General features: G+C 36.9%; 6 protein-coding genes and 1 non-coding gene across 21 annotated transcripts; 1 reads left to right on the plus strand and 6 right to left on the minus strand.

The window, feature by feature from the left end:
* Window positions 1–105: 105 nt before the first annotated feature.
* LOC140794959 (small ribosomal subunit protein uS2-like) lies at window positions 106–3,904 on the minus strand. Its single transcript, XM_073147261.1, has 5 exons — window positions 3,252–3,904; window positions 1,957–2,219; window positions 1,687–1,884; window positions 1,354–1,555; window positions 106–437 (listed from the first exon to the last, which is right to left on the minus strand). The coding sequence occupies exons 1-5, from the start codon at window positions 3,379–3,381 to the stop codon at window positions 319–321; spliced, it is 912 nt and encodes a 303-aa protein (XP_073003362.1). The 5' UTR covers window positions 3,382–3,904; the 3' UTR covers window positions 106–318.
* Window positions 3,641–7,663, plus strand: LOC140794950 (uncharacterized). Its single transcript, XM_073147249.1, has 5 exons — window positions 3,641–3,752; window positions 4,862–5,751; window positions 5,875–6,075; window positions 6,715–6,910; window positions 7,231–7,663. The coding sequence occupies exons 2-5, from the start codon at window positions 4,906–4,908 to the stop codon at window positions 7,413–7,415; spliced, it is 1,428 nt and encodes a 475-aa protein (XP_073003350.1). The 5' UTR covers window positions 3,641–3,752; window positions 4,862–4,905; the 3' UTR covers window positions 7,416–7,663.
* Window positions 7,664–8,482: 819 nt separating this feature from the next.
* LOC140800188 (ethylene-responsive transcription factor 1-like) lies at window positions 8,483–11,081 on the minus strand. The gene is made up of 3 exons (XM_073154859.1): window positions 10,643–11,081; window positions 8,910–9,816; window positions 8,483–8,800 (listed from the first exon to the last, which is right to left on the minus strand). Exons 1-2 carry the CDS (start codon window positions 10,878–10,880, stop codon window positions 8,948–8,950), a joined length of 1,107 nt encoding a protein of 368 aa, XP_073010960.1. The 5' UTR covers window positions 10,881–11,081; the 3' UTR covers window positions 8,483–8,800; window positions 8,910–8,947.
* Window positions 11,082–14,984: 3,903 nt separating this feature from the next.
* On the minus strand, window positions 14,985–19,686 carry LOC140802727 (uncharacterized). Of its 15 annotated transcripts, none has more exons than XM_073158294.1 (7): window positions 19,517–19,685; window positions 19,291–19,430; window positions 18,816–18,980; window positions 16,441–18,740; window positions 16,120–16,211; window positions 15,917–15,987; window positions 14,985–15,288 (listed from the first exon to the last, which is right to left on the minus strand). In XM_073158294.1, exons 1-4 carry the CDS (start codon window positions 19,520–19,522, stop codon window positions 16,838–16,840), a joined length of 2,214 nt encoding a protein of 737 aa, XP_073014395.1. In that variant the 5' UTR covers window positions 19,523–19,685; the 3' UTR covers window positions 14,985–15,288; window positions 15,917–15,987; window positions 16,120–16,211; window positions 16,441–16,837. The 15 variants fall into 15 exon arrangements, with proteins under 15 accessions (XP_073014395.1, XP_073014399.1, XP_073014401.1 ...); XM_073158298.1 differs by having other exon boundaries at window positions 15,917–16,028; XM_073158300.1 differs by having other exon boundaries at window positions 16,120–16,252.
* Window positions 19,687–19,724: 38 nt separating this feature from the next.
* TRNAP-AGG (transfer RNA proline (anticodon AGG)) lies at window positions 19,725–19,796 on the minus strand. The gene has a single exon. It is a non-coding gene; the product is annotated as a tRNA-Pro (tRNA).
* Window positions 19,797–20,470: 674 nt separating this feature from the next.
* On the minus strand, window positions 20,471–21,243 carry LOC140800306 (FCS-Like Zinc finger 17-like). Its single transcript, XM_073155026.1, has 2 exons — window positions 20,939–21,243; window positions 20,471–20,821 (listed from the first exon to the last, which is right to left on the minus strand). Exons 1-2 carry the CDS (start codon window positions 21,196–21,198, stop codon window positions 20,629–20,631), a joined length of 453 nt encoding a protein of 150 aa, XP_073011127.1. The 5' UTR covers window positions 21,199–21,243; the 3' UTR covers window positions 20,471–20,628.
* A 2,409-nt stretch (window positions 21,244–23,652) lies between these two features.
* Window positions 23,653–24,613, minus strand: LOC140780334 (uncharacterized). The gene is made up of 4 exons (XM_073125792.1): window positions 24,478–24,613; window positions 24,204–24,394; window positions 24,007–24,131; window positions 23,653–23,917 (listed from the first exon to the last, which is right to left on the minus strand). The coding sequence occupies exons 2-4, from the start codon at window positions 24,345–24,347 to the stop codon at window positions 23,809–23,811; spliced, it is 378 nt and encodes a 125-aa protein (XP_072981893.1). The 5' UTR covers window positions 24,348–24,394; window positions 24,478–24,613; the 3' UTR covers window positions 23,653–23,808.
* Window positions 24,614–25,683: the final 1,070 nt, after the last annotated feature.

Below are 25,683 nucleotides of genomic sequence, written 5' to 3' on the forward strand. Positions count from 1 at the left end.
CGAGGAAACTCAGAACCACGAATACATCTGCGTTTTAAATACCAGCGATCAAGGCAGTTACTAGCAATTAACAATCTACCAAAAGTTGAGCAGGCAAATGAAGTATAGTGCACCAAATCACAATTCTATTCCAAAATGCAAGAACAGATAGTATAATCCTTGAAATAAATTAAAAATAATTAACAGAAAAAAACCTGACATGGCTACATAGGTTCACAGTTTGATGATCAAAACTCAGCAATGGAAGGTTTTAAACCTCCTTTAGAAACAAATTCGAACTAATATTAATGCTACAGAATTCGCTAACTAAACCTCTTCCTACTCCCAGCCTGTGGCAGCAGGTTGAGCAGATTCCCAACCAGAGGGAACAACAGGAGCAGCAACACTATCCACCGGTGCCGGGGCTGCAGCTGCATCCCATCCATCACCAGCGGGAGCTGTTATTCAAAAGAATAATCAAGGATTAGACTTACATGAGTAACTAAGTGACGCACAAAGGTAAAATAGGGTGAAATGGCCAACATGATTGATAGCAAACAACCACAAAATGAAAAGCAAAGTCTTTGTTTAAATTAAGTGGGGAACAAGCATAAAACCAGCTTCTCTGGCCAAATATTATATAGCAACAGCAATAATTGATGGTATGCAGATAACGAGGAAAATAACCATAGAAATTGGACATAAATCTAATATTTAAGTCCAGACAAAAGTCTAGAGAGCAATACAGCAAAGAATATGATCAAAGACAGTACAAATCAACACTATTAAGAAACAGAACCACATAGAAGTCAAAGCGTGCGGGGGAAGCACAGGGGAGATTAGGGGGTGTAAACGAGCCGAGCTTGAGCTCAGCTCGGCTAGAGAGCTGGATTTTTTTCAGCTCGAGCTGGAAAAGTTTAGCTCGGCTCAGCTCGGCTCATCTCATCTCTAGTTCAACTTAGCTCAATAGCTCTAGGGGCTTATTGGGCTGAACCTGATATACATAACAAAACAATTTCTGAAAACTAAACAATTAAAAAATATATAAAAGTATAAATTAGCACATAGAGTAATACAAACAGTAAATAATTAACATAAAAAATCCTAATTACTAATGTGAATATATTATAATGCATCCAACTTGAATATATATATATATATAATAAATATAATATAATATAATATAATATAATATAATATATAGAGTATTGAGCCTGACCGAGCCGATCGCCGAGCTCGAGCGAGCCAATGCTGGCTCGACTCAGCTCATTTAGAGCTTGAGCTGAGCCCACGAGCCTCATGAGCTTTTTGACAGCCCCAGGGGAGATCGACCAAGTGAATAAAAAGTAAATGAGAGCAATTACGAACACTAACCTTGGCCAGCAGCCCACTCAGCACCTGCAACTGGAGGAACGACAGCTGGTGCAACTCCCACATCAGAAACCCACTGGTCCTGACCCCACTGATCAGCTGGCAAACCTGTGTACCCAGCAACTTGACCATATTCAGGGGCCACAGGAGCTTCCTCTTCCTGTTCCTTTGCTTCCTCAGGATCTCTGTAGAAAAATAGATCAACCTGCAAACACACATCAAATTAACTTCTACTGTGCTATAGATAAAAAATGACATACAATGTATGTGTGTGTATATATACACATATTGTCAGTACATAAAGTTCATTGATCATGAAATATTATTATCCCTTACCATCACTTCCCATTTGTGCCCAGGAGCTATTGTTCCACGCATTTGCAGAACCATCCTTGCCAACAGCCAGAAGAGGCAGCCAATACTGTGCTTTCCTTTGTTGTTGGCAGGAATTCCAATATCAACATATCGCATGGGAGAATCGGTATCACAGAAGGCAATAGTTGGAATATTTCCCAGAGCAGCTTCCTTGATTGGCTGCGAGTAATTTAATGTAGAAGTTGATAACCATACTTACAATATAAGAAAATTCCACAGTATGAGATTTACCTGATGGTCAGTCCTAGGATCTGTGAGGATAAGAAGACGAGGCTCGCTGAAAGATGTTTGAAGTTGGTTGGTAAAGGTTCCGGGTGTGTGCCTCCCTGCAATAGGATGAGCACCAGTGTACTGTGCGAACTTCAAAACAGCTCTCTGACCATATGGCCTTGCTGATTGGACGATTATATCTTGAGGGTTCTCAATGGCAACAATGACCCTAGCTGCCAGCTGGAGTTTCTCCCAAGTTTTACCGAGGTTGATAATGAAGATACCTGTCATAAACAAGAAAAATAGCTCAAGATCTAATTGTTGATACAAGAAGACTAAAAAAAAAGCACGTAAAACAAAGTAACAAGGCTGCTTGTTACTTACAATAAAGGGTCGATCTCTTGGAATTGCATAATATGAGACTTGACAAACAAAAAACAGGTAGCTGGAAATGTTTGCCAATAAAAAACAACAATACTAGAGTAGAAAATAGATACTTATACACATAGGGTATTATTCCCTGCACTGTGTTATACCCGCATACTAGATACCAATTGTTTCAGGTATAACAAGGTATGATCATCAAGCAAATTTAGCATTAAAAAAAAAAAACAACACATAAGCATGAAGTTTCTTTCCTACCAAATGATGGCTTTTAAAGGATGAACCCTTACCTTTTAATGCTGCTAAACCTTTTCATAACCCAAAAATAACAAGGTATAATGAATAACCTCAAGATCAATCTACCTTTCCATGCTCACACCAAATAAGGTTATCCATGACATACGAGCAAAATTATATTACGGGAAAAAAAGAGAAGACAAAAAATATCCACAATTTCTTATGCAACACTGATTTAATGTGCTTTAGCAGCTCTACGAGATAGTAACACATTCAAGGCAGACTAAGACCCTATACATCTACAAATAAATGCAAAGAGTTCAACAAAATTTTGCAAAAAGTAATGTACTATATCATTGTATTAGAACAAAAGAAATTATCATCAGCATTGCATCGGCGAATCTTCTATCAGGAAATTATAATACGATCTGCTCTTCAAACAAGTTCCAATTAATCACACAGTTAATCCATCCCGTGGCAAATTCGCTGCCCCCCATAAAAAGAAGTCTCTCATACGATTTACAGTCAGGTAAACCATGCCGTCGAAAAGAAAAAAGAAATTAGTCTCATCAAATGACAATCTTAACCCAAAAACACTCGTAATTCATCAAAACACCAGCTTTGACGAAACTATAACAACGTAAGGCAGAAGATCTGCAATTAAACAAGGAAGGAGTCGAGAAACTAAGTCTTACCATCGGTTCTCCTCTTGAAGACGTACCGCTCCATCTGGAAGTCGCAGTTCTTGGTTCCAAGATGGACGTCAGCAGCAAGCATCATCTGGATGTCCTGCTCCTTCTGGGAGAGAACCCGAGCTGCCGCCATGGCTACTTCCTCCTGCGCCCGAGGACAGCGGAATTCTAAGTCTAGGGTTTGAGTGGAGACGGTTTCGGGGGGAGGAGGCGGGCAGTCCTTTTATATGGTGACTGGAAAGCCCTAGCACCCAAGGAAATTACGAAATAGTCCTTCTATAATGGACCGGGTTTGTTTCTTATCGGGTTAACAGGATTTAGACCCGTTAAAAGCTGGCGTCTCGTTCTAAACCTCTCTTTATTATTGCTTCCTTTCCTTCCCCGCGAAACAAATCAATTCTATTTCTATCCCTTTCCGCCGTATATCTCCTCTTCTCCATCGATCTATTCGTCCTCCTCGAAGAATTAAATCCGCCGGTGGCTTCCTCGGCATCCGTTTCGTGAGTTCTGATCGTTCCTTCTTCAAATTTCAAGTCTTCTTCTTCCAATTACCCATCTTTTCTTTATGCTTCATCTAGATTTCTAGGTTTATCAATTTGGGGAGTTGCCCTACGGAGGTTGCAAACTGTTGATGTTTTCTTGATTTCTTGATTGTTACTTATTTGATCATGTGTTGCTGCATATAACTAAATAAAGGTTCTTTTGCTCTAGAATTGCATGAAAAGACGAACTAAACAAAACCTCGGGAAGACTAATCTGTTAGGAGTTAAAGAATGTGATTGGTTCATTGGAAGTTGATGCACATCGATTCCTGCATAGAAAGAAAGCTTAGAAATGCACTGAATTATTACAAATAGGAGAAAAAAAATCTATGCTTGACGTACTTGTTTGAATCAATGAAGACCGCAATTTTTTGGTATAAATGAACATTACCATATGTATAGTCAGGTGCATGGTAGACGTCAGTACTCCAGCGGAAAATGAAAAAAAAAAGACCTGGAATTGTCTGTATTAATCTCATCTGGAAAGAATCACTTTGGGCTCATCAATTATTGGGAGATGGAGCAAATGATCATGTGCTGTTTGTTAATCTTGGGACATGTCATTTAAATTTTCCATCTGCTTGATGCTTCAATTTTCATCAGAAACATTAATTTTTGAATCTTTATTTTGTTTTTGTTTTTTCATTTTGTGTGAGTTAATAAGCAATTAGGTAATTTTCTGGGCCAAAGAAACAGCCACATAGTAAGTTAAAACCTTTGTTTATAAGAAATCATTGATGGCTGAAGATTTTATTTTTGAACATTACAATAGACCTAAGCTTGAAATCTTTTTTGCCCTAGAAAGCAAAGGAATATAATATGTCCAGCCTACTGGTTTAGAAACTGCTAAATCTTTTCATCACCAAAGAGAGTTAGAGCATCTACAGAGGAACAGATATGTTAGCGGGTGTGTTTTGCATTACCTTATGGTTATTCTTATTATCATTAGTATCAATGTTGTCATCGACTATTCGATGCTGATTCTTTTGTTGCTGTTCTTATTGCTATGGTGGAATTGTTGTAAAGATAGCTGTTCAGCCTGCTAATTTCATTGGGTTTATATACCTGCAGGAGAAGCTCTATTTGTTGATACGTGCTGCATTGTAAATGAAATTATGGCCTCGTCTGACAGAATAGTTTCATATTCTTCACTCTCCAAGCTTGACAGAGGAAGTCAGTATGATGAAAAGAGTAGAGCTGATCTCTCATGTGGCTATCCTAAAAGTTTTTGTTCATCTGTGCCAAGATCCTTAGGACAGGAATATCTCTACGAGCCATCACTGGAGTCTGACTTACCTGAGGGAAATGATTTTATCGAGGAATCTTGTATTTTTCCTCAATCTAAAGCTAATCCCGAGATAAATGTGAAAACTGTACTTAGTGGCTTAGTTACAATTCTTACAGGCAGGAACAGAGAGCATATTGATATTCAATCCCGACAAAGTTCTAGCTCGGATATATCATTTCTTAGTTCCAAAGGTAATGGAGATAGCGATATACATCCATCAGTTTGCATACCAAGTGCACCACCTCTACTTGAAGGAGAAGCTCTAGATTATAGTGCATACAGTGAAATGCTGCAAGCAGAGCCTCCCGACTGGTTGCCAGATAGTTATGCTACTGCTTGCATGCAATGCAATCTTCCTTTCACGGTTATTACTCGCGGAAGGCATCACTGTCGGTTTTGTGGGGGCATCTTCTGCAGAGACTGTACGAAAGGAAGATGTTTGTTGCCTATCAAGTTCAGAGAGCGGAACCCTCAGAGAGTATGTGATGCTTGTTATGACAGGCTTGATCCACTGCAGGGCATATTGATCCACTACATCAGCAATGCAATGCAATCAGCAAAACATGATGTTATGGATTGGACATGCACAAGAGGGTGGTTAAATTTGCCTGTTGGTTTATCAATGGAATATGAGATATACAAATCAACAAATACATTGAGAAGTTATTGTCAGGTTTCCTTTTTGCGTCTCTCTCTAGAAAAAGCTTTTCATGCAAATATTGTCACCTTGTGAAATATAATTATTGCAATTATTATTCGCCTTTTATTGTCGTTCTTTGGTTTCTGGAATTTACAGGTTGCTAGATTAAATCCTGAGAAGTCTATTCCCTGGGCAGTTCTCAAAGGAGCAAAGGGGCTTGCTATATTAACTGTTGCTAAAGCTGGTGCACTACTTACCTACAAAGTTGGTAGTGGTCTAGTACTTTCTCGTAGGTCTGATGGGTCATGGTCTGCACCATCTGCCATACTCTCTGTTGGTTTAGGATGGGGAGCACAGGTAGGTCCAGTATGATAACTTATCTCCTTTGTTTCTTCAATTCTACTGTCACATAAACTACGAGTAAATCACATAACAAGTGAAAACATCTTATTTAGGGATTTTATGTTTTTCTGCATGTACTGTCCTGCTAGTTTAGAAGTTGAACTAACTTCTCAGATTTGGATCCAAATTATCACTTGCACATTAGCTGTCTAGTTAGGTTCAGAGCCCATAAGTGGGCTCACGTAAGCTTTTTCTTTTTCGGTTTGGAGCAGCAGGCTACACACTGTTAGTTAGTTTGGGTTTACATTTGATTGAGTTGAACTAGCATACTGACAACATAAAACCATATGATATTTATAATGGAGGGAACATCATCTGTGAGTGAAATATATGCAATAAACAAGAGAGATAATTTTCAAACAAAATTAAGGAAAACGTTCACAGTTTTTTCACATTGTGAGAAGTTTTTCATCGATTGATTTGATACTATTGATAAGATTTATATTTAATTCTACCAGTCATTTTCTCTTTGAAGGCAAAATGATGTAGACTTCTTATGCTTCAATGCTTTGAAACGAATCTTATATTTGGACATTTAAATCCTAAGCACTGATTATTATGATATTATCTGAACTTTTTCTGTTGTGCTTCCAGATTGGGGGTGAACTCATGGATTTTATCATTGTGCTACATGGATGTAAAGCTGTCAAAGCATTTAGTAGTCGCATGCATATATCTCTTGGAGCTGGTTTGAGTGCTGCTGCTGGACCAATTGGCAGAGTTCTGGAAGCAGATCTTAGGACAGGAGATAGAGGGTCTGGAATGTGTTATACTTACAGTTGCAGCAAAGGTAATGATTTTGTGAAGGAAAGATAAATGCCTTGACAACTGAGTTTATTCGAATTGAATTTTTTTTTTTTTGTTTGAATTTTTCTGTAGATTCTATAGTTAAATTACTTTATTTAAATCCATATTCCTCAACATGCACCAAATTTTCTTTTCATGCAAGACTAAGGTGTAGGGATCCTAAGAAAGCTTATGGGTGGTTACATTAAGGAGGGATGAATTTTGGCATTTTGCTCTAGATCTTTTGCAGGCAGACATTTTATTTACCTTGTGTTACTATTAGTTTCTATAGATATTTGATACTCTGTTGGAATCTTCATCCAGGTGCTTTTGTTGGCGTCTCATTGGAAGGTAACATTGTCGCAACAAGGATGGAAACTAATCTGCGCTTCTATGGTGATCCTTATCTGACCACCACTGACATTCTCCTAGGCACAGTGGAGAGACCTAGGGCTGCTGGGCCTTTATACTCTGCTCTGGATGACTTATACTCCAGAGTTGGATGCTAGCTTCTATTATGCGTCTCTTGTACATATCTCTCATCCTTTAGGTGTTATCTGGTGATTCTGCTGTTCCATCATCCTCTGGATATATAGTGACAAATATTATCATTGGTTCTTTCATATTATCTCCATATCTTTAAGATCAGGAAATGTACAGTCATAATCCAATATCTATACTCAAAATTGTCATGTGTAGAACACTATCTTTGATTCAATTGATGCGTTGCAAGCTTCATGTCTATGTGATAAAATAAGCCTATGCCAAAGATGGACATAGAACTTGATATTTGGAGCAGTCTTGTGTTCTTTTGGATGTTTCTAGAGGTGAAAGCTGGTGGCTTTTGTGAATAGATAGAAATTTCTGCGAAGGAAGCATGATCAGTGTTCCTAATTTTTTATATAGGCCAGCAGATTCTGATTCAACCTCCACAAGCCTGAGAGATGGTCCTGTCCTTCTTTTCAAATGTTATGGCCTTTTTAGGCCAGAAAATTGTTCACATACTATGCTTAATATAGGCTTGCTTAAGAATCTCGCAACTCACATAGATGCAACTCCTAATCGTCACTAGGACCACCACTAACCTCAAATAAGTCCAAAATCACCAGCTCCCATATCTCTCATTAGACTATCAGATAACAATTACCAAACCCACTAATCCTGAGTTAGCACCCACCAAATCGGCATAGCGGTTTTGAGAACACAATCTGAAGATGTGATAACAGGAATCTGGATAGTTTTTTTATATGTATTTTACAGAGTAGTTCAAATTTTTATTTGCATGTTGACTCTTTTACCGTTTTGGGTTCTCTTCTCATATGAGTTATTGAAAGGTAAATAAAGATTTAAGCTGCTCTCTCTCTCTCTCTATTTATATAGTAAAAACTGCTCTGTATATATTAATTCCGATAACCCTTCCAAACATATGGAGATAATTTTCTAGATAGCAAACAGCCGAAGGAACCAAATGGATAGCAAAGCTACAGGAATTTAGAAAAATATAGTCGCCGTAGCCGCCACCATTGATCAGATTCAATTTAATATTCACAATCAATCACATACAAACAAATGCAACTCTGCAAATCTCTACTAGATTATGGCAAATCCAGCCTAGGTTTAAGATATTATAACAAGGAATTGAACATGGCAAAGAAACAAGAGCATCAAGTTCACAAGCATCTCTGACGATAACAAGCAACAAAATACAACAAAGCCTCAGCTTCAGATAGAAGTAATCATCAGCATGAAAGATCAAACAACTGTAACACCTCGTAGGAGAGCAGCATAGAGCTCAGAGGAGATGCTACATCTAATAGATACTTCCATCAAGCTTTATTTAATTTACAGCTGGAGATGAATAATCTGGTCCTTCACATACTCATCGATATGAATCCTGAAATAAGAATTAAGCAGTGTAAAGCTACTTTTCAAGAAGACAAGTACTAGAGGAAAAAGAGAGAGACATAAAATTACTCATAATGCAATCGATTTGAAATACTTACATCACTTTTTAATTACTTAAGACCAGCAGCCAGGACTATCAGTAGACGCTGCCCTCCATAGGAAGGTCATCAAAGCTCCAAAGCTCCATCACTTCCAGTCCATCATGAGCTGGCTCGTTACAGAAATTTCCATCAATAGACTCATATGAGCTTCCTTCTATACAAGGGAACTGCAAGAACTTCATATAGGATTCAAAGTCTAGCTCATCAGTGAGTTTCACTGCCGTGTTTTGCTCCACGGCCACTGCATCTCCAGAATTTGTTTTAAGTTTCTTCTGTGGAATACCAAATTCCAAGACTTCAGATTCATCACTTTCAGTTGAGGGGGGAGCGAGAACTGATGTCTTTCCGGGGGTCTTGGCCTCGAATTCCCATGCCAAGCCTGAGCAGCCAAAAGAGTGACTTCCCTGGTCAGAGAAGAGATTCACCCTGGTTCCCTCTAAAGGTGCAGAAGTTTTCTTTGCTGAACAAGAGTTCAAAACTTCAGCTTGAGTATGATCCTTTTCTTCCATGAGCCCAAGACTTGAATATAAATTGCCATCCGGATAATTAAGGCAATTGAAGGACTTATTGAAGTTTAAGTTCTGTGACAGGCTTGGTTTGGGTGCTGATGGATTAATTGGCTTATGGTGGCGCTTTTGGGCAATTGATCGTCCTTCAGGGAAATTCACCTTGGCTTTCTTGCCTCTGATCCTACGGGCTTCCACATCATAAGCTCTAGCAGCTTCCTCAGCAGTGTTGAATGTGCCAAGCCAGACTCGAACCCCTTTACGAGGATCTCTGATTTCAGCAGCCCATTTGCCCCATGGGCGTTGGCGAATTCCTCTGTATTGATTCTTTCTCTTCAGGCTGGCTGCTTTAGCAGCATGTCCATCAAAACCCACAGACCTTGAGGTAGTTGAGACCTCTGTAAATAATATGAACAGCAGAAAATCAAAAGGAGAACAAATTTAAGACTTCTTATATTCAGATAGAAATCTTTCATATAGTTAGCTAGTATAATTGATGGTAAAAATGTTCTCTATGAAATACCACATGAATACAATCACAAAAATTGATATCTAAGACCTTCATTATTAACATATCCACACAGTCCAATGAAGGAAAAAAAAAAGTTAGAGATCAAGAATACTTTGCAATAAAAACATGTCAAACACTACAAAGATGAGTGCAAAACAAGTCATTCTGATTAATACTAGCATCGTCTCATTTCATATGATATGTTTCACTCATGACTTTGAGGAAGAAGCTCCTACTTCACAAGTCAGCCTAAAAGTGGTGGTTCTTCACTATTCCCCTTTTTCATGAGATTCCTCGTTAAGCATGTGGTGTGAGTAGAATCTTCAATGGAAAAGAATCACCATTGGCTATTTGTGACAAATGATGCACCTCTTTCTCTCAAAATCACTTGTTATATTTTTCAGGCATGACTAGAAAGCCGCAGGGAAACTTCTTAGGTGTCTTCAATATTGTAGAAGATCTAATATCATTGAATTAAACTACAAATATCAAGAAGAAGAACAAGTTTGAACAAACAAAGTTATCACTAAAAAAGAAGATATATGCCACGAGAATAACTATGAAATCCCTTTCCTTTCTTCATACGCCCAAAAAAAAAACCCCCAATTCGCAGAATCCAGCAATTTCTAAAAATAATAAGAAGAAATTCGAATCTCAAGCATTAAAAAAAAATCAAAGAAATTTTTTTTCCCCTTCCAAAATCCTCCATTTACCTCGAGATAAGCGGTCACTAGAGTTGAAGCCCAACGTCTTGACGTCGTCCTCGTCCGTCTCGTCATTCTCTTCCTCCGACTCGCCCTCGAATTCCTCGAAGTCAGCCTCGAAGTCTTCCACAATCGCATGATGCTTCCCTCCCTTCTTCTTCCTGAGACCCGGCCACAAGTAGTCGGCGGTCACCCTCCTCGTCCCCGCCGTAGGGATGAAGCCGGAAATGATGGCTCCTCCACACATCTCGAATCACTCCAAATCCCAAAGGCGTCTCCTTTTTCTCCCTTCCAAGCTTCCTTCTCCCTTCTTTTAGCTAACAATTAGCTTACTACTTCTTTTGTACAAGGAATTGTGCGTAGGGTGATATATATAAGCATTTTGCGTGAGCTCATACTCATTATATTTATTAAACTTAATAATAGAAAATGTAATTCTTTTTACCTTAATGACCTTGTTATTATGGTTAATCATATTATAAGTGAGATTAGGAAAAAAAAAGTGAATCCAGAGCAATGACCCTGGTTTTAGTATCCAGACCCTATGCAAGATATGTATGAAATATATGCAACTTGACCATCTTCTTTGTGCGCTAATCATGTGATTAACCAATCATTAGACTAGATTAAGCAGCTATTAAGATGGTGATGGCAGAGGATTTGCAGTGGATTTGTAGGAAAACCACCATGGTTTTATTAAGGCAGTATTATCGGCTAAGCCGGTATTATTAAAATAATAACGAGAAGATAAGCAAGATTAAGGTGATTATTTGCTACAATAAATTAAAGGGGGCTGAATCTAAGGACAACCGAGAGAATGGAATATGCTTTAGGATATGTACCATATTTTGTTAGCATAGTTGGATGGCATTGATAAGTTTGTCCTCTTAGCTTGTGTACACTGAATCTTTACCCCAGGTTGAAACTTTGTCCTCACAGCTACTGTATCGATCGCACACATTTAATAATTTATTGACTAATATTGAGCTGTAGCTTATAATTTAGTGAGAACTTATGATGTTATTAATTTCATTAGAATTTAACTAAGCACTATCTCATCAGCGAGCTTCTTCGTTGCATTGTGAGGCGCAAACTTAGTATTTTAAATTGCACAAGGTTGGATCCATGTACATTTGTTGTTGAGACTTTTGGTATTTATAACTTCACTAACTTTGATTTTATAATACTAGTGAAAACAAACACATAAAATCTATACATTCTTGATGAACTGGCCATGGCAAGAATGTGTTTAAATTGGAGATATTTATTAATTAAACTCACTGGTTGACCATCCTATAGCCTCGGTGATCACCCAAAGGCTTTGGCAAAAACCCAGGTAGCTGACCAATTACAAAGTCAACTATTGATTGAATCAACTACTTCATATTCATATCATTCTAATATATATATATATATATATATAGACGTTATGGTAAATAATTCTCATGAACTCTTTTATGTTAAGTAGCAAGTGGGCACAAAGTAATGCTTGCAAGATAAAGAATATGGCAACTTCCTTCATGCAAACAAAATATCTGCTAGACTTGTGCTTGTAAGCATATTGTCTTTGTCTTTGGCTTTGCAAAATATCTTCTTGGCATTATACTTGACTAATGACTATGATGGTTAACTATTATAAAATGTCATTTACATTGAAGAAATGAAAGATATATATATATATATATATATATATATATATATATATATATATATATATATATATATATATATATATATATACCAAAAAATTTTTGAGTAAAATCTCTATCTCGTGAAAGAAAAGTAGGTGCATGCATGGAATCAACTGTGAAGAAGATGATGGACAAAATAATGGATTGTACCCTGAAAAGATGGGGGACAAGATAAGTTTGTGTTGTTAGGTGTCATCTAACCTGCATGTACTCACACAAGGTTCTGGATTTTTCTAGATAAAGAGAGAAATGTAGCAAAAAAATAATTTAAAATAAATCTGGGAAAAAAAAATTTGGTGTCACTTTAATGAGTAATTATTATAAATAATTCTAAATTTTTATGTGAAAAGAAATAAATATTACCTTCTGGAAACTTCGATTCAATTGAAACATAATATCTCTTCTAGAACTTTATTTTGTTGTTCTTCTTCTTCTTCTTTTCACTTTAGACTGCATTCTGTGAACCAACAAAGACAGCAGGTAAATCTCGACCTTTTAAGTCTAATACATCTGCATCTATTAAAGTGAAATTTACAAATAACACCTTCCATTTTAACTTTATATTAGAAATAAAGCTTTCCCTTTATTTTATTTGTCGAGTATTCTGTTAATTTAAAATAATATATATACCATTTGAGATTTAGATGAGATTTCACTGTTTGAATTTTATTCTGTTAGAAATTAATATTATGATATGGTTAAATTAAATTATATTTATCTATTAAATGGTAAGGTTCGACTTAGTTTTTTTTTTGTGTGTGGATATATTTGTAAATAATAGAAAAGGAGGGTTTTTTTTTAATAACCTTTATTAAAGTATAGTGCGTTATTTATAATTTTCTGATTAAAATATATGGAGGTGGAGAATTTTGAGACGAAACTATCAAGTTTGGTCAGAGTTGACCAGGAAAAATGACAGGTTAGAATAAATTTTAGGTGAAAGAGAGTGAGCTCCTCAAGTAGTAGGTAGTAGTTGTAATTAATAAATGGATTAGTCAATAATCTTCACCTAATTGGAGACCAAGTTGGTCCATTAAAATAGTTAATGACCCAAAATGTAGATTAGAAACTCTATATTGCTAGCTACTAGTAGTAGGTATATATTGCAATTCTCCATTTATTTATTTATTTATTTTGATTAATTTTCTTAAAATTTATAAACGAAATAGTTAATGATACTTAGCTGTATGACAGAAATAGTATAAGCTTTACGTGGGATACACTTAAAAATGAAGCATTTAATCCATATTGAAATTGCTTGTATTAATTTGCAATTAACTTGGGTTAACATGCTCGACATGATGCTTAATTTGCACTAATGACAGCTTATACTATTTCGTTAATCCTAATTGAGATGGAGATCAACGTGTTAGACTCTTGGGCTTGGACGTGATTAACGAGCTAAACTGGGATAAGTTTGAGCAGGTCCAGGAATAGCTATTCTTATTCCGTACCCAAGAATTAAAAATCATATATTTTTAATTAGTCCGATTGGATTAGCATGGATGTCAAAGTCATATATTTGAATTAATCATGTACTAATTTCTATCTGTAGTTCTTAATGATTAAGAATTAATGTTGAAGCGTGTGCCTAACACGTTTCATGTTATGTTTTTTTTTTAGGTGGAAGAAACAAATATTTGGCAAAAAGAATGGAGCTATAATTTTTAAGGATATTGGAATATTTAATCCAGTTATTTATTATGTGGCTTTATTTATTTTTTTTATTTTTTAATTTATTTTCAGTGCAAGTGGAGTATAAATGTACTATATATTTTGGAAATGAAGCTAAAATGGCTAGTCAATATCCAGCTTGAGTCTTAAAGGATGGAAAATTCATCTAATATGAAATAGTATCCCCATTTGTACTTATTTAATATGTGCATGTTATTATATTCATCATGATTAGGTCCTGGGAATGGAAGACCCCTTTGATTAGAGAATTATTACTCACAAGTGGTAATATCACATCACATAGTCCAGTGAATTCCTCAATCATCTGCAATGATTTTATTTGTTTTTTTTTTCTCTATATTTCATGAAAAATAGTAATATAAAATTGCCTGATCCAAATACATATACCATTCTAGCATGATTACATTTAGGAATTTTTACAGATCACACTTTATATTTTACCGATCAATTTTATGATTGATATTCTGTCTTTAAGGATTGGATTTTATAACCGAACTCTCATTACGTTATTTTGACTAACTAATATCAACCAAATTATTAAAATACTTCCATCATTCCCGCTTATTTTCTATATTCCTCAACTATATTTCGCACCTAACTCTGCCGCCGCCATCACCACCCCTCGTCTTCTCCTCCTCCTATTTTAGGAGAAAAAAATTAGGATGAAAAAGATAAGAGTAATTTAAATATTTATAAATTATTTTATATATTATAATAAAATATTTTTTAGTACTGTCTAAGTTAATCCAAGTGTTAAATGAAATTATAAGAAAAAAATAAGGGAGCGAGTTATAAAATCTTTAAAGATGGAGTGTAAATCACAAAATAGGTAAAATATAAGGTATGATTTATAAAAATTACTTAGTTTAAAATGGCAAGAGTGTCAAATCAAAACAAATCATCAGCCTATAAAAAGTTCATGGGTTTATAATTATTTGGTTAGAAATAGCCAAAGTAGAGTCACCTTCCAAACTCAAAAGTCCAATAATACCATTAGGTTTTGCTTGAAACACTCATGATATAAACCCACATACTATTTCTCTAGCTAAGTTATAGCAGTTCTTCCTTCCCATGCTTCTATGTGACACATGGTCCATATGGGAGGGCTTGCACACTTCTCAACGCTGTAACAAAGATCTAGACTTGTAATAACTTTCTGGCATGAGAGAGAACTCGATACGTTGTTGGAATCCGAAGTGCAACCAAAGTGCCTGCCTCATGCCAAATGCTCCAGCTGCTGCAGCCTCTAGGTAAGGATTGGTTCCTCTCCTGATGTTTGACAAAGCCAAAAGTTAATGAAGAAATCTTAAACCCAGATGAGGTCAGTTAATCTTCAGACTAGGGTGTAGAAGGAAAAAAAAGATTATCTAAAGTTTGTCCTTTTTAATATTCAGATTATAACCCTATAATTGAGAATAACCAACATTTCTGTTTATGCAGATCATATAGGGGCTTCTACACTTATCTGTACATAATTAAGTTTAAAGTATTCTCAGTATACAACAGATTATTAGCCTATATATATAGATCAACGTCGGCCAAAGAAAGTGCATAGAAACCCAGTGTGAATCTTCAAAGAACTTAAAGAGATGCAAATTACTACTCTCCATCTGATAAAGTAAATCTTAAAGAATATGAGGTCAATGACTTTTTCATATGAAGGTATACATGAATGTTTTTCTTGTATAGATTGCCCAGAGTTGCATGAGATATCAATTGGCATATAAGAAATAAAAATGACTAACTCAGGCTTTCTCTTACACGATAGGAATATAAAAGAAGACAAAGAAATAAGTGAGAAAATTTATACTCGTGTGGGAGAACCAATGTCTTCGGAGAGAGCTGGTTTATCTATTGGAATACAGACAAAATTCAGGGATGTTGATAAACTACTTACAGTAATTTTTTTTTTTGAAAAGTGGTAGTGCATCATTGAGAAAGTGTAGCCTATCCGATATATGCCGCTTCCTACATCAAGCGATGTAGATGTGAAACATTAACATCCAGTTCTGGTAAAAACGTGACTCAAAATCAAACCATCCAAGTCATGATGAAAAGCAGGAGAATATTTTGCATATTCTATTGAGGGCAAAAGAGAACCTCTTTATCCAAATTGAATAGGTCTAAGCACTTTGCACCAAGGCATCATGAAACTCTGATATTCCTCCTTCGGGAACAAGCTGACTATGATCCTGAAAATAAGAAACTGCATAAAATCCTTGGGAAATTCCTCCTGCTGGAGACAAAGAAGGTTACACAATATCCAATCTCATTGGTTGTAATAACGTGTAAAATTGTAAGGTAATCATGACGAAGAACTTACAGTACCAAATTACTAGAAGAGAAAGTTAAAGATTTACGGAATTAAATTACTAGAAGAGAACCCCAAAGGGCGTCACGTACTTGAGAACAACAACTTACAGTAACTGAAGCTGGAATCTTCAAGTAGCAGGTCCTCAAATTTTCTCTATTTCAATGGCCCATTTCAGTGGCTACATTTCTTCTCTGCAGGTATATATGGTACCTGTTCATGGGCATATTCAGCCTTGACCATCTAAATATCAATCTTGGCTGAGAATACGGGTTGCTCTCCCTTTTTTGAAGTTATTGCACTCTAAGCTTCCATTTTGATTGTCGCAATCCCAAAATAGGTTGATCAAGAGGTATCATACCGGTTTATGAGCTTCTGATAACTTTGGAAGAAACCATATGTCACTTAGATTGAGAAAAAAGGGATAGTGAAATCCATGTTCTGCACCTCCGGTAATTGTGATTCCTCAACAAATATTGGATTGTACTCTATAATGAAATGCCACAGTCAAGCACCAGCTTTACATCTTTGCAGTACAAATCTATCCATATGATCATATACTTGAATAGCTTCTAGGTAATAACGTTTCTTCTTCAGTGCATTAAACAATGAATTGTACATAGTATAGCGGCCTAGAAGACCTCTCTTGGTCATTTCTTCATATACTGCAAATGCATCTAATGTCTTTCCCATATTGCAGTACAACTTTATAAAAATGTGAAATGGCACATGATCAACAGGTAATCCAGATTTCTGCACCTTATGAAACAGTTCTTCTGCTTCCTGAACTCTTCCCTTTAAGCAGAGGCCTCTAATTAAGTTTGTGTATGTGATAATATCAGGTTGATAACCCCTGTTCAGCATCTCGCTAAGCAATTGCCTAGCAAAATATATGTAACCAGAATTACATGCTGCAGCGATCAACAAGTTGTAAGTGACAACATCAGGGAACAACCCATTAGCAAGCAACTCCTGCTTTAGAGATAAAGCACATGCAATGTTTCTTGTCTTCACTTGAGCATGTATAAGACTGTTGTATGTAAAGATATTTGGAGCCACACCCATCTCAAGCATCATATCTCTAATGGTGCAAGCGCTGACAACATCTCCAATCTTTCCATAGCCATTAATAACAAGATTCCAAGTTTGAGGCTCAGGGACAAATGAATGAATTAACATCTTTTGCAAGAACTCTGCTGCCTTCAGGATGTACCCATATTGACAGAGCCCATGAATAAGCAATTTGTACGTGATCTCATCTGGTAGAATACCTGCAAGTGACATCCTGTTGTAAATATCACAAGCCTCTTCGATTCTCCCGTCTTTGGATAAACTGCTTATAAGAGTATTAAAGGTCACAAGGTCGGGCGGGAAACCTTTCTTGAACATTTCTGAAATGCATCCAGATGCAGCTTGTATCTCATTATTCAAACAAAATCCATTAATGATCACATTATATCCAATACGATCAACACTGATGCTTCTTGTGGACATTTCATCCCAAAGCTCAAGAGCTTGTTTCATATCACCTGCCCTAAAACAGCCATCCATGAGTATCGTTGATGTGATTAGATTTGCAGCTTCATGTTCATCCAATATCTCAGCCAAAATTCTCTTTGCATTATCCAATAGACCCCTGTTGCAAAGGGCATGCATCAGTATGTTGCAAGTAATTATATTGGGTCTCACTCCTCTCTCTGCCATTGAAGAAACAAGATTGAGAGCTCTATCCACGGTGCCCCAACGGCAATACCCATCAAGAAGCGTATTGTATGTAACAGTATTTGGTGACACACCTAAATCAGACATATGATCAAGAAGCCAAGTTGCAGTCGATAAATCACCGATCTTACAAAGCCCATTCATTAGAACGTTACAAGTAAATTGGTCCGGAATCACATCTTTCTCAAGCAACTCATTGAGAAGCTTCAGTGCAGCTTCAACCTTCCCATCTAAACACAATGTCCGAAGGGCATACATCAATTTATTCCAAGTAACTATATTGGGTCTGACTCCTCTTTCTGCCATAGAACAAACAAGATCAATGGCTCTATCCATGGTGCCCCAACGGCAGTACCCTTCAAGAATTGTACTGTATGTGACAGAATTGGGCGACACACTGATACTAGGCATAAGATCAAGAAGGCAAGTTGCAGTAGACAGGTCACCAACTTTGCAGAGCCCGTTCAGTAGGACATTGCAAGTATACTGGTCTGGAACTACACCTTTCCTAAGCAACTCATGGAGAAGCTTCACCGCAGCTCCCACCTTTCCATCTAAACACAGTGCCCTAACAAATTCACAACTTTCTCTGTCCAAATCAAGTTCAGAGTCAGAACTACTTCCCGAACTCAATACATTAGAAACTCCCTCATAGAAGTTACATCTTCCAACGATACTAATGCTTTCCCTGCAAAGACAAGAATGTGCTGTCACAAAGAGGAAACTACCACTTTAAGTCTTGATGGGCGGCGAATGAATCCACCTCAACTTTTTCAATCTCTCCATTGTGTCAACAAGAACCGAATCCAACACACTGAAAACAGCAGGTGGATCACCTTCATCTTTGGGGCTACGATTGAGCTCCCGATTTGAGAACCAGCTGTGGACATCAATCCTGTAGGTCTCCTCAACATTCACTACTACACTGCTGGCATTTTCATATATCAAGAAAATGCTATCAAGAACAAACACCAAGCATACGGAAAAAATAAATAAATAATGTAACAACTGAAACCAAATAAAGTTGTGATTTCTATCCAATTCAAGAACCAGCAGTGGACATCAATCAATTAGGGCTCCTGAACTTCCACTGCTGCAGTACTAGCAATCGATAGATCAATAAAGCAATCATGAACAAAGAGTCCTCAAGAAGAAGAAGAGAGACTAACAAATCAACCTAAATAAAGTTGCGATCTTTAACATACAATCATTAGTGACGCGCGGGATTAAGGCTATACCCGAGATGGTCGTCGGATTCGGAACTCCGGGAGAGGATTCGGGAGAAGAAATCCCCGATTCGACGGACAAGAGGCTGGTTCCTGAGATCGGAGCTAAGGATTCGAGCCACCTGATGGAACTCGACGCCCCCGGCTATTGACTGGGCGAGAAGAAATAGGCATTAAGAAATTATTTGAAAAATCAGTGAAAAAAATTGGAGAGCGAGAGAGAGAGCGAAGGCTTTACCAGCATTAGAGCTATAATTATTGGTTAGTAATTGCGAACGGTGTTGATTGGATTGGATGGAGAGGAGAAGAAGGAGATGGCCGTCGTCAAGAAACCCTAGCTCTATAGAGCTCAGTGACCGCAGGGAGAGATGAGCAAGGGCGAGAAATGTTTGAATTTTGTTTTGTTACCGGAAGTAAAAAAAAATATCAAGTTAACAAACTAGTTGGGGGCATTCCGAGAATTGAACTCGGGACCTCTCGCACCCTAAGCGAGAATCATACCACTAGACCAAATGCCCAATTTTAGCAAGAAATTAATATAATAAAAATACTAATTTTAGATTTTTTTTATAAATGATACGACATGTCCTAATATTAGTCTCTAAGAATCTAGCTGTTTCTGAGAGTCGGACCTAGCTCCGTTAAAGTTCGGTCAGTAGTTCTCCTCTCCCTTTTAAAAAGTTTTTTCTCGTTGTTTTCTTAACGTACTTCTCCCCTCCCCTAGATGGCTAGGGGAGAGGAGAGACTTATTCCCTCTCCTAAAATTTTATCTTTTGACTCATCTTCTTCACTGTTAGCCCTTGGTTTCTCTCCTCTGCTCCCGGTTCATCTATAGATGATGCTCTTCTTGTACCAGTTGCTGGGGATTTGCGATTCTAGCGCTCGGTGCCTGCCATGGTGATCCTAGCATCTAGATGCATTGATCAGCTTGACCAAGCCACTACTTGGCCCACGAACTGATCGTAACTGCGTCGGAGCACTGCGCGACCTCTCTTGATCTCCTCGTTGTGGCCAATGGAGTTCTACCATTTTGTTCCTTGGCCATTAAATTTTTTTTCTTCTTTTTATTCTAATGTAGTGTTATGTGTTGTTCACTTGTTTGTTAGGGATTATCTTCTCTAGCTCTTTAGAGCTTCATAGAGTTGTCGGATTGCAATGAAGCCGCATGCTAACTTGTCTTTTACCCTTATGATTCTATCAAACTATGAAAATTTTGATACGAACTACCTCAAAAAAAAAAAAAAAAAAGACACATAAATCAGAACACTCTGAATTTGTACACATTAAAATTATCGAAAAATGTTAACAACTAAGAAAATGACAAAATTTTCCAAAGGACCACTCATCACTCTATCTTGCGGCTGCTATCTTCCTCCGATGATCTGATGCTCCAATAGTGGAACCCCTGAGGTGATGATGCTGACAATAATAGTAGTGAGGCAACCTGAGCCTTTCGTTTGCAGAAAATATTCCAAGATCTCTTCTTTCATCTAACAGTATTTGATGGCACCTACACTCCACGCTGCAAAATCCCTTCTCACCCCTGCAAATTATCATGACATAGAATGCATTAAATCTCTCTGGCTTCTAACTTTATTAACTTAGTTCTATATCTAAGAGAAAAGATGTATATATCTATACATACGAATAGATATATTACTTGTACATGAAGACATCCATCTGAGGACCCAACACTTTGTGGCAAAGAGAGCAAGCCTTGAGGAACCCTAACTCTGGAAAGCCTTTCCGCAGCCTCATGGAGGCCTTCACGACGACTGGGGCCGGTCGCCGTTGCGGCTGCTGTATGAGAAGCTGGAGGCCAACGAGGTTCTCCGGCGCCGGCATTGAGCTTGACACCACTCTAATGGATTCACCATAGTCCTCCCCTATGTGGAAGATGCTTCTGGCTCTTGGAAGCATCTCGAGGAGAGAGAGTGAGAGAGAGAGAGAGAGAGAGAGAGGAGAAGGATTAATGGAGATGGGGTTAGTGACGGGGTTATATAAAAACATTTGGAGTTCACAAAAACATCTCGTTTTTCACGTGTATGATATATTGTGATATTTGATACACCAGTAACCACCATCTTCTATATGGCTGACGTGGACTGGCTCTTGGCTTATTACTACTGAATGGAGCAATTTTATAACTTTTATTTTATTTTATTTTGAATTACAGGTTCTTATTTCAAAATAATAATTAAATATTATAATAGTAATGTTTTATAAGACAAATATTATTCATTAAAATTATATTTTATATTACACATTAAATAATATTTTATTATAATTTCATATAATTATTTTTTTTTCACTTTGTATTATATTAATAATAATTATTATATATTTATTCTAAAATGTCAGTGAACATAAGAATAATTATCTGTAAGATAATTATTTTTAATAATAAATAAATAAAAATTACGTGTGAACGAGGTTCATTCCTCAACGTGCGTTTTATGAGCAAGACGAACGTTGTCCTATTTTAATATCGAGTTGGACACCGAAAGCGAAAGAGGCATCATATCATTGCATTCTTGCCCCTTTTATGTTTATATTTTATACAGGAGGACATGAAACACGTTTTGGACTTTGGAGTCTGGACTCTGGAGTAGTAGTGGGGGAAATAATTGTTTTCTTGAGGTTATATTTTGAAATATATAAACTCTTTTAAAAAAACTATGAATAACGTATAGTTGCCCTATCGTATACCCTCGTGAGTCATGGCTCCCGCCGCCATTTCTCCACCTCTCCTCCTCCTCACTCGTTCATCTCGATCCGCCGATTCCTCGCCTTGCGACGGACCAAGAACTAGAGATCCTCGTGCCACGCCACGAAATCCAAGTTGGCACAGCGATTGCGAGGTTTGGCTTAAATTCACCATGAAAATGAAGAAGTTCTTTATCTTTTGAACTAGGAAAGGTTGATTCGAGTATGCTTTGATGTCGTCGCTTTTCCATTATGGTTCCTGCGTTGATTCTGTTATCTTTCCTTTAAGAAGAATTAAAAACAAACCTTTGGTATTAGATCACGGCTATTCATGTCATGGTTAAATTTTTCATAAAAACATTTGGTTCGTTGCATGCATTGTCTATAAAAGTGACATTTTTTATTAGATAGCAAGTAAAGCTTGGAATTTAGGATGCTTTATATGTCTTCGCAGCATTTTTGATGTTAATAGTTAAATGGTAATCTCTTCTAGTATTAATCTTCGGAATTTCTATACTTATATTTTATTTTTGCAGCTGGCCGAGCTGGCTAATTATAGTTCTATTAGGCAGTAAGTTTTGCAGCTGCACAGATTAAAGAGCACAAACCAGCTCTCGGCTGCTGAGTATTAGCAGCCGGGATTGACAGTGCTCCACAATTAATGATCTACTGGTTTCACTTCGTGAGTTAAATTTAATGGCATGAGAGTGAGAAGATGTTGATGTCATGCATAGAAATTCTGCTTCTAACTTTATAGCACTTTTATGCAATTTTAAGATGCCATGCTTGAGTGCAGCGGTCTCTGGATCGATAGGTGTTTTAATTTCTAATAATTCTCTGTTTGTTTGAGATAATGAGGGAAACGACTACTAGAGAAACGAAATTTTCTATTGAAAAATCTGCCAAGTATTATGTCATGTTATTGCATCAGCAGATTCATTCTGAGAAACAAAAGACCCTCTTGTCTAAAACCACAGGGATATTGGTACTTTATAGGTTTTAGTATGATTAGTGGATATGTAGATGGACTTTGTTTGACCACTTTCAAGATTCAGAATCTTATCGTCTTGATAAGATGGAATTAGAGTGGAATTAGAGGAGAGTGAGGATAAGTAAGAGTTGTTTCAGTTACTACTCATGGAGAGGTGATAATTTGTCAGCTCATGTACTTCCAGCACAAAAAGAATTATGCATCTCCAAACAAGGCTGAATTTGAAGGTGATTTTACCTTTTTGATGGGTTATGATCAAAATATCTTTGACAGCTTCTGTTTTCTGACCGCAATAAAAAGATGTGTTGCTTGGTGTTATTTCGTCATTGCAAAATGTTAAGATTCCTTCTTACGGGTTGAAGTTTAGGTTCAACAAGAGGTATCTTTCTTAATATATGCTAAAATGAGCTAATTGCAAAGATTGAGATTGTTAGGCAGTTACAGCTAACAGACATAGAATGCTTGCCGATACATCAAGCAGAGCAGAAATATAGACCAAATCAGAGGAAACCTAAACCTGTTCCTGAAGGCTGAAGGTTGTGTTCATTTACCCTATATATGCTTCCAATTATTTCTGTGGTTTGGACTAAGTGTTATCTTTTGTCAGAACTTGTAGACGTTATGCTATGAAAATTAACATAGTAAAGGGCCATGAATCTTTACTGTGTAAAAAAAGGTATTGCAAAATGCATCATATATAATTGAACCATGCCTTATTTACAGGATGAAAGTTTATTTGTCTATTTACTAAAGTAGATACATTGGCCTGGATACTTTTTACTGTGCTTTCTATTGCTGCTCATGCTTTTCTCCTTCACATACCTTCTCGTAGATTATTTGTCTTGTTTTCGGCTATGGACAGCAGCACCCTTGACACAGCAAGAATCAGCCTCAACAATATGAAGCAGCATCTTCTCTTGGTAGTCAGGGCTTTGAGTCTCTCTGATGACATTCAACAGAAAAGAACAAAGGATTATATATTCTGTTATTGCAATTGACTGAATGCTGAATATACTCCTATGCTCTTTTACCTTTGATGGTTAATGAGTTGCAGATTTTGGCAACACAATCGAGGGCCTTCATCAAACCCCTCACATAGTATTTCTCCACTTTTATCTCTGTAACAAACTACTCCTATCTCTCGGTTTTCAAAAACCTGCCTCAGGGAATTCAGATCAACATATCCTTTTTCTAAGAGAGAATTTGTTTGTTTGTTACAGAATCAAACCTTGTTAACCATGCTAGAGTTGCAGAGAGTACTAGATGCTTTGCAGGGTTGTACATGGCCACTCTGGAGCTTGAAAGCTTTGATAAAATACCTGGTGTCCTTTCTTGGGGTGATGATGCTAGGGAAGTAACATCTGATGGCCATTGAGCAGTACTGAAAGAAGTTGGTGCTGCTGGTGCTGGTTCAGGACTCTGAAGAACAATTGAATTAATAGTTGGAACACTTGTAACAGTTATCATTGAGAACTGACAAAGTGATGACAAGGACTTCCTACCTGTTTTCTGGCTATCTTGCATTGGATCATACGGCAAACTAGTATGACAAGGCAGCAGCATCTTTCACAAATTTTCTCTCCTTAGACCAACTCTAGGAGAGTTTGTAAGTATTCTCTCTATGATTGAAAATGTTATGCGAATCGATTTCAACCTTAAATAATTTTTATAGAGAAAATTATTTGGTGGTTGAAAGTTTGGTTCGACTCCACTCGGTTGATAGTTTGATAGTGCGGTTGGATTAGAGGATCAGCTCAGAAATACGACGGGTTATAGCAGATTTTGACGGTATTTAATTAAAATTGAAGCAATTGTTTGGTGATGTATGACTTTAAATTTAAATTATATAATTTATTATATTGGCTAAAATTTAATATGACCTAAATGATTGTATTTAAGGAGGTTGTTGCTTTATCTAACTTATATTAGCTTTCTTTATTGTTAGGACATCACATAGAATAAATACTTCTCCGTCCTTATTAGTACCAATCAAGCAATTCCTCTGGTGCATCTCTCAAGCAAGTGGTTGTTGAATCCTGCCCTTGTCCATTTAAAGCTATTCCTCCGGTGCATCTCTCAAGCAATAGTAACTAGTGGTTGTCGGATCCTGCCCTTGTCCAATTAACTGCGGAATGCTGCAATTATGAAGTACTCTGTGTAATAATCATGGAATAATCGAGTTTATAATGTTTAGCATTACTTTGATATGCAACTATGTAAGGCATGCGTGGATCGCTGCCACTTTATATATCCTTGGGTAGGATCTCGAGGGTTGGGCTAAGTTGGGCCTTCTGAAAACCCCCCCTATTCTATTGTTGTTTCCTCTGTTGGTCTTATCTCATGCACCTCAAATTAATTATAGATTTATTAAACTGATCAAATGAAGTTTAGCTTAGTGATGGGTCTTATCAACCCATGACTAACATCATGGGTTTCCACTTTATAAGCATACGTTCTGAGCTTCTGAACTATTGTTTGGGAGAATTAAAAGTCGATAACCTTGATTTGAATGTGAATAAGCATAAAATTAAACTAGTACTGTGAGGTATTACAATCGCTTCTGTTTGGGTGTCTCCTCTCGTCCATCCACCATAAAAGTTATTTTTAAAAATATCCAACATCATTATTATTCTAGTGATCGATTATTATAAAAATAAATAAATAAAAGGTTTAGATGGCCCACTTGGGTGCCCTTAATCTGAAGACTT

Source organism: Typha latifolia, chromosome 1 (assembly GCF_019914945.1).
Source record: "Typha latifolia isolate L0001 chromosome 1, TyphaL0001v2, whole genome shotgun sequence".
In the NCBI taxonomy this organism is placed as follows: domain Eukaryota; kingdom Viridiplantae; phylum Streptophyta; class Magnoliopsida; order Poales; family Typhaceae; genus Typha; species Typha latifolia.